The following is an 8,363-nucleotide window of genomic DNA, read 5'->3' as shown; positions in this document are numbered from 1 at the left end:
CATTTAATAGTGTGCATAATTATTTTAAAACCGGAGTACTTAAAAAGTCCCAGCATATAAAAAGTATGTGGCTTTAATAATAAATATAATAATACGATGGTATATGAGATTCCATTTCTTGTAAATAGCGTATAACATTGTTTGATGTATAAATAGCTCATATTATATAACTTATTATTTAAGACATCAGAAGTGTTTTCAGCATATAAAATACATTGTGCTTCATCTGTGTCATGAATGTGTGTTTTGAGGTTTTGATCATACCCTTTTCTGTTGTTGAGTTCTAGAGTAGTGTAATCAAGGATCAGCAACCATATTTTCCAAGAATGCTGAAGTTTATTTAGCTAAATTTTATATATCTTCCAGTGCATCATATTTTTACACAAAGCAAAAGTTTAAAAGTTTGTTTAAAAATTGGCAAACATATCACATCCACAGGAGCTTCTTACGATAAAAGTGGACTAAGTCATGCACAAATATAAACTGAAGAAAACTAACCAAATTGATTACTGTATACATACCAAATCTTTGACCCAGTAATACAGTATTCCCACATAACACTGGACTGGCCTTCAGATATGCACAAAGAGAAAATAATTAATATTAAATTGTAAAAATCTAGTAATTTGCAATGTTGATTTTAAATTTTGTCTTCCCAACCACTATCTTGTACCCAGGGGCCATAAATAAGATGGTGAGCACTTCATAATTTGTGACAGTGTTGTACACTGGACATTAACATTTCAGGGCTTTGTGACTATGGTAGGCACTTGATATTAACACTTCTTGGCTTCTTGACAAGGGTATGTCCAAGATACTAACGCTGCATGGTATTTTTATGACAATGTTATGCACTGGGACATTTAAACACCCATTCTTAATTCAAAAGATGGTGTACATATGTCCTTAAGAGTTGTTTTATTAATACCACCATGTCCTGTAAGCTTTGAATGAATGTTAGAAGTCTTGAACGGAGAATATTTTTCCATGGAACTATCTACAGACAGAATGACATATCAGGCACACACAGGTCAAGGTAAGAGAATGTGAGGAATTATCCTTTAAACTGCACTATATCGTATGTTTGCAGTTGTCAGAATTTTCTAAATAATTGTTTTTTTTATTAACAGCCAAGTGTTAAGAGAATAAATTGTTTCAATCTGTTGGTAAATTTTGCCATTTTTTGTAAAACTTTGTAGATGGCCAAAATTTTTTGGTCAAACCAGGACATATTCAAATAGCTTTTATAGAAGAAGTGCAATTTAGTGATAACAGGGAGTTATTCATTAACCCTAAATCCTTCCTCAGATATGTCAAAGGTACTCACAAGGAAATAGGTCATTTTGTTGACAAGTCAATGATCTAAGCTTGTTTGCAGTTTTACATTTATTAAAAACTTTTTATATACATCAATGAAATTTTAATATGGAGTTCTTCCCTTTTATGATTGAAGTACCATACCTGGTTAGCAGTGAATTGCAGTTTTTCTGTACCAGCTACATAATGAATTTACATCTTGAACATGGATGATGGAAAACCATAGTTTGTTCACTGTCAAATGAAATTCTGACAGTTTTAAAAGTTAGTTACACTGTTCTGTAAATGGCCTCAGGGTTATTAAATATATAGCATATTTAAACATGGTATTTAAATGTTTCTTCCAGCTTGGTATTGGTATGTGACATATTTTTATTTGACTGATTACATTTGAAAAACCAAACACATTATTCAGAACAAAAGGAAGCTCTCAGGATAATTAATTTGTGTGCATAATTGTATTTATGTTATCTGAACTCGGAAATTAGATGAAAGATGGTCATATTGCATTATGGTAATCATTAGTGGAAAACATGTTGAACCTACTCTTTAATGATTAGAGATAAATGTTATACAGATTGCATAGGAATTATTAAACATAAACTACCAAGGTTATCAGATAAGGCATCCTGATATTCTAGGAAAATAGGGGGCACTTCTTCCTTTTCCAGTTGTGGTATTTGCATAAAAAACAGTTTCATGGTGTGGACATTAATCTTTTGTATTTAGATTTTCATTGTAAGCAGAACACAGTCATAAGCAAAATTACACATTTTCCAACAAATTACAGTATATACCTTGTAGTACAGTATCTTAGTTAAGTAATTATGGATGTAATTATTAACAACCTGGTACCCTTGTGTGTTATAGATTTTAAGAAGAGTGATAATTCTATTGTTAAAATGGAATCTAACTGCCAGTGGAGTACAAAATGCAAATTTATTACAGTGCAAGAAGGTCTTTGTTTCATATGCAGTGCACAAGCTTAATTACATATTTTATCCCTGTCAGTAGTGTTCTATCCTTCAATTTTTCAGTTACTTTTATTTTGTCTTTTTAGCTGTTATATAAAGTGAGAATGATTGCTGAGAATACTGAAATGTCAACTCTATTTAGTGATTATATTGTAATTTTCTTGAGTCCAAACTGATGCAGTTCTCTTGAAATGTTGAGCATGTTAAAGTCCATTTTTACTTATATGTATTGTCAGGTTAGTTTATATAGCTTTTAGTTTTCACTCAGTCAGGTGTCAAACTTATTGTGTATTTTGTCTTTGTGCCCATTACAGTTTCAGACTAAGCATTTTGCATCTCTGATAAAGTAATCCCACATTTAAGAAGCAAAGAGAATTACATGTTTAAGACAAGATAGCTCTTTACACTGACACAACCATGAAATTGAATCTTTCTCGAGTACTGTATTGGATAATATAGCTTAGCAAGTCACCACTGCCTGTAACATAATTGTCTTTATAGCAAATGCTATTTATGGTTATTTGTTATATAGTTTTAAGAGTATCCTTTTTTTAATTTTTCTAGTTTTAAAATCAATGCTTTATACTTGATCTGAGACCTGAAAGATGTCTTACCAGGTAAAATTTTTTTTTCTATTTTCTTCCTGTGTTTGTACCAACATTGCTTTGTAAAGAGGGCTCCATTTTACTTAGATAAAGTGGAATGTCATATTCATGTTCTTTTATGTTGTCAGAATTGACTATTTTTGTGTAATTTCAGTGGATACAGTTGTATTGTACTTAGTGATTTTACTGTTATCATCATTCATACTCAGGTCCATTACAGATGCAGTGGATTCAGTATTTGGTGATGATACTCCCTGCTTAGTTAACAACAGTAACAACAAAAGAAGGAACATCTAAAATTTTGTATTATCTCATTATCAAAAACAATTGGGTTCTTTGTTAAGAGTAGATGTGAAGATTGTAGGTAATACCTTGGCCCAGTGGCAAGAAGATAAGTTAATATATGGGCCAAGTACATATTGGTTTAAACAAAACTGCTGAAGGAAGAGGTTTCTTTTATTATGTTAAAATCAGTCCCACCTGGGAAACAAAACTTATCTCACAGTATTCATCAAGATATCAGAGCAAGGACGTTGTGTTTTGTGAACATTTCTAGAACAGTATTTACAAACTTTGGAAATTTATTGATATGCTTTTACAAAGTCTTGCTGAATATTGCTGGTATGAAACAAGTCGTGTAATTACGAAAAGTTGATCTTATATTAGTGTGTATGCAGTGTGTGTATATGTGTGGTCTCTCTCCAGCATTTGAGTTATTTTGTTAATTTACAATAGTACAAGCATTGTAAATGTCAATTAGAATGACCTCCTTTATTTTGTAGCCTGTAGTTTTATTTACCTCATATTCCATATTTCATCCTACTCACATTTTTTTTTTTATAAAATTGTTAAATTCTGAGTTATTAGTACTCTCTCTCTCTCTCTCTCTCTCTCTCTCTCTCTCTCTCTCTCTCTCTCTCTCTCTCTCTCTCTCTCTCTCTCTCTCTCTCTCTCTCTCTCTCTCTCTCTCTCTTAAAAATACCATAATAATATTGTTGCAAAATTTCAAAGCTTATATTTTGACAGTATAATTTTAAAAATACCTAACAGACAAGATTAAGTACTCTTGTGATCATGTAGAGCTGTTGTATAATGGACACCACCCTACTTAGGAACATTCAAATGACAAACAGTCAGAGATACAAACAAACAGATCATAAATTAAAATTGTGTTTGGAGGGCTCCTCTTTGCCACCTGTACCGTAAGTTCAAATTTTGTACTGTGCACCTATTCTGCTTAGTTACAATTTTTACTGCTACCCACACCATACAGCACCATATTCCATGCCAACCCACCACCCCAGACTTGTACCTACACTAGTGGTAAGACACTCTGTGTTCTGCTCCAAGCTATATGTGTGATTTTATCATGAAATATTGAGCCCATCCTTTGTCTATCATGGCTAATGGCAAGCATAAGGCAAGTGAAGATAGTGGCAGTAGTAAATAGTGGCTCGCTGTCTCGCTGGAAACTAAGGTGGTGATTATAAAGAAATATTAGATAGTGGTGAAAAAATGTTGGAGATAGCACACCAGTATAATATGAGTTCTTCACCTGTTGGCACAATCTTTAAGAACAAAGAGCAAATTATGGAACATGTTAAAAGTGCTGTGGCTATGCAGCCAACATTTATATGCACAAGAAGGGGAAAGCTGGTAGAAGAAATGGAAAATATCAGGGTATCTGGATGGAACACAGAGACAAAGGTCTGTCCTGCCCAGCCTCATGCTGATTCAGGAAAAGGCTAAAAGCCTTATTGATCACATGAAGGCTAAGGCTGGCAAAAGTGCTTCAGATGAAACATTTGCTACAACTTATTGATGGTTTCATCGTTTTGAAAAAACATTTGCTGCAAGTTATTGATGGTTTCATCACTTCAAAATATGTGCTAACTTGCATCACGTGTCCATTAGTGGTGAGGCAGCAGCTGAAAAATATCCCGAGATGCTAAAGGAAATACAGAGTTGAAAAGGAAGGTTATACCCCTCAGCAAGTGTTCAATACTGTATTGATGAGACAGGCCTTTTCTGGAAAAAAAAAATGCCAGAAAAAACATACATACATCAGCCATGAAGAGAAGACAATGCATGGATATAAGGCAGTGAGGGGTAGGCTAACCTTACTGCTGGGTGGGAACGCATCAGGAGACTTAAGCTAAAACCGCTCTTAGTGTACCATGCTGCACATCCACAGGCACTCAAAAACATCACAGAGCCCTCTACCTGTAATCTGGATGTCCAATAACAAAGACTGGGTGATTTGTTCCCCGAGTCAAGCTGTACTGCTGTGAGAATGGGATTCCTTTCAAGATTCTCTTGATCTAGGATAGTGCCCTGGCCATCTACCACACTTAAATGATTTCCATCCGAAGGTAAAAATTGTGTATTTACTGCCCAAGACAACTTCACTCCTTCAGCTGATAGATCAAGGCATAATAACTAATTTCAAGAAATATTACACTCGTCATCCCCCTCAAATTGGGACCACCTTGACGTGGTGAGGGGGCTCTTGAACCTAGGGATTAATTTTTTTTCCCAAAGTTTGATCCCAGGTGTCCCACATATGTTTAAGAGCTGCGAAAGAAAAGAGCAGGATAAGGTTACTGATGATTTATTGAGGACCCAGGCGGTTTATATAGCGGTGGACTGACGTCACGCCGAGGAATAAATTGAGAACTAGGGTGACCTAAGGTCAATAACGTTTGACAATAAATACAATGAACAAATACACTGAGTTACACAAATGGACAATAACTAAGTTGAATACAATCTGATACCTGAGAAAGAGAAACACACAACATACAAGTTGGTGACAGGTAAATATTTACATAAATCAATTTAAATGATTGGGTATGACTGAATCTGTGTGACCCGTTATCCTAGGAGCGGCGAACCTAGGAGAGGCAAAGAAAACGGGTCACCAACACAGAAAACCCGCTCAGCAGGGACTTTACAAATACTCCCCCCCCCAAAAGACGTGGGTAACGTCTGCTTAATCGGCATATCTGCTGGGGCGCTGAAGGGTGCTGCGGCTACATGAAGTCAGCGGGGGTTGTGCTGTGCGTGGGGGCGGCTGGCTGCAGGTGTGACCAGATGTTTCCGGGGGCGGCCGCGTGTCCTCTTTCTGCAGGGAGCCGGCTGCAGAGATGACTGCTCAGGCAGAGGGTGCGGTGCAGTGACGTCTGTGTCCTCCTCCAGGAGGGCGGGCTTGATGCAGTCTACCGACACCCAGTCGTGAGCATGAAAGCCTTGTTATTCCTTTCCAGCACACGGAAGGAGCCCCTGTAGGGCCTGGTCAGTGGTGGGCGGACGGCGTCATCCCTGACGAAGACGTGAGTGGTGGACAAGCCGGGCGGCATGAAGGCGACTGATCTGTTGGTATATGTCCGCTTACAGGGGGCGAACTTGCCGACTATATCGCGAAGCCTCTGGACAGATGGGTTGTGGCAGTCCTCTGTGACTAGTTCGCCAGGGACCACGAGAGGCTCGTCGTAGATTTTCTCAGCTGTGGACGGATCGCCCTTGGCTCTGGGGGCAGTTCTCAGCCCGAGGAGGACCCACGGCAGCTGGTATTTCCAATCCTCAGCGGTGCAGCGGGCCATGAGGGATGCCTTCCGGGACCTGTGGAAATGCTCGACAAAGCCGTTGGTGGCGGGATTGTAGGCGGTGGTGGTGTGATGAGCTGTCCCCAGCAGGCGTGCCAGGGCGGACCACAACTCGGACAGGAAGGCAGGGCCCCTGTTGGTGGTTATGTGGTCCGGGACGCTGAACCAGCTGATCCAGCTGGGGAGGAGGGCCTCGGCGCACGCACTGGCGGTGGCTTCCTGCATGGGCGTAGCTTCAGGCCACCTGGTTGAGCGGTCAACAACCGTCAGGAGATATTTGGCCCCGCCTGACGGGGGAAGAGGCCCGACAACATCGATGTGTATATGGCCGAACCGCCGCCCCAGTTGTGGAAACTCACCTGCTCCGGACTTGGTGTGACGACCAATTTTGCTGGTTTGGCACTGAAGGCACTGTCTCGCCCAGGTCCTCGTGTCCTTCCGCATTCCGTGCCAGACGAACTTCTCTGTCAGCAGCTTGGCCATCATCCTGCCGGAGGGGTGGGACAGCCCATGGATGACGTCGAATACCTGGCGGTGGCGGGAGGCGGGCACCAGGGGGCGAGGCTGGCCGGTGCTGATGTCGCAGAGGAGATTTGGACCCCCGGGGGCGAGGGACACGTCCCTCCACTTCAGGGACGTGATGGTGGTGCGGCAGGCTGGAGTCTCTGGGTCAGTGGCTGCTCCCGGGCGAGGTCCTCAAAGTTGATCCCAAGCTGCACCGCGTTGAGCTCAATTCTGGAGAGGGCATCTGCTACAGGGTTCTTCCTGCCAGGGAGGTATTTGACTGAGCAGGTGAACTCTGTGATGGCCGCAAGGTGTCGTTGCTGCCTGGAAGACCATCGTCCCCTGCTTGGTGAAGGCATGGACCAGCGGCTGGTGGTCCGTGTAGATTGTGAGGGGCGTATCCTCCAGGAGGAACTTGAAGAGTTGGACTGCCCGGTATACTGTGCAGAGTTCCCTGTCGAAGGTGCTGTAGCGCCTCTGCGGGGATGAACTTTTTGCTGAAGAAGGCGATGGGCTGGGGGCCGCCGTCAACGATCTGCTCCAGGATGGCTCCACATGCGACGCTACTGGTGTCCGTTCGGTTGGAGGAGCGCTGGGGTCCTGGTGGGCCAAGGCGGTTGCCTCGGCGAGGGTGGCCTTCGTCAGGGAGAAGGCCTGCTGCTGGCTGGGTCCCCACGCTAAGGATTTTGGTTGGCCTTTCAGGATCTCCGTCAGGGGGGCCATGGTGTGTGTGATCCCGGGGATGAACCTCCTGTAATAGTTCACCATCCCGAGGAACTCCTGGACGGCCTTGACGGAGGTGGGGACGGGGAACCTGGTGACGGCTGCGACTTTTGATGTGAGTGGGCGGACACCATCTGGAGATATCTCGTGGCCTAGGAAGTCAGCTTTCTCAACGCCGAAGGTGCACTTGTCGAATCTGACGACAAGGCCGTTCTCCTGCAGGCGCTGCAGGACTGCCCGGATGTGCCACTGGTGCTCTTTGTGGGACCTGGAAAATATAAGGATATCATCCACGTAGCAGACACAGAACTTCAGGTCCCCCAGGATGCTGTCCATGAGCCGCTGGAAGGTCGCCCCCGTGTTCCTCAGGCCAAAGGTGGAGAAGGCGAAGACGTAGGACCCGAAAGGCGTGATGATGGCAGTTTTCGGGATATCCTCTGGAGCAACTGGTACCTGAAAGTAAGATTTTAGAAGGTCCAGCTTAGAAAATATTTTGGCCCCGTGGAAGGAGGGCGAGGGATCCTACATGGTCGGCAGGTAATGGTCAGGTTCAGTTGTGAGGTTGAGCCGCCTGTAGTCGCCGAAAGGTCTCCAGGAGCCATCTGATTTCTGCACCATGTGGAGAGGAGAGGCCC

The 8,363-nt window shown here is 42.3% G+C and overlaps 1 protein-coding gene across 1 annotated transcript; it reads right to left on the bottom strand.

Moving 5' to 3' along the window:
• Positions 1 to 6,114: 6,114 nt before the first annotated feature.
• LOC136851007 (uncharacterized) lies at positions 6,115 to 6,987 on the bottom strand. The gene is made up of 2 exons (XM_067124981.1): positions 6,861 to 6,987; positions 6,115 to 6,578 (listed from the first exon to the last, which is right to left on the bottom strand). Exons 1-2 carry the CDS (start codon positions 6,985 to 6,987, stop codon positions 6,115 to 6,117), a joined length of 591 nt encoding a protein of 196 aa, XP_066981082.1.
• Between the last annotated feature and the right edge of the window lie 1,376 nt (positions 6,988 to 8,363).

Source organism: Macrobrachium rosenbergii, chromosome 23 (genome assembly GCF_040412425.1).
Source record: "Macrobrachium rosenbergii isolate ZJJX-2024 chromosome 23, ASM4041242v1, whole genome shotgun sequence".
NCBI classification, from domain to species: domain Eukaryota; kingdom Metazoa; phylum Arthropoda; class Malacostraca; order Decapoda; family Palaemonidae; genus Macrobrachium; species Macrobrachium rosenbergii.
This window is presented reverse-complemented; position numbering and strand designations above follow the sequence as displayed.

Excerpts from the sequence above, each read along its gene's own strand:
- LOC136851007 (XM_067124981.1), bottom strand. The coding sequence starts at position 6,987 with ATGATGGCCAAGCTGCTGACAGAGAAGTTCGTCTGGCACGGAATGCGG. Across the intron at positions 6,579-6,860 it reads TCACACCAAGTCCGGAGCAG|CTCATCACACCACCACCGCC; the intron begins GTGAGTTTCCAC and ends TGCTGGGGACAG.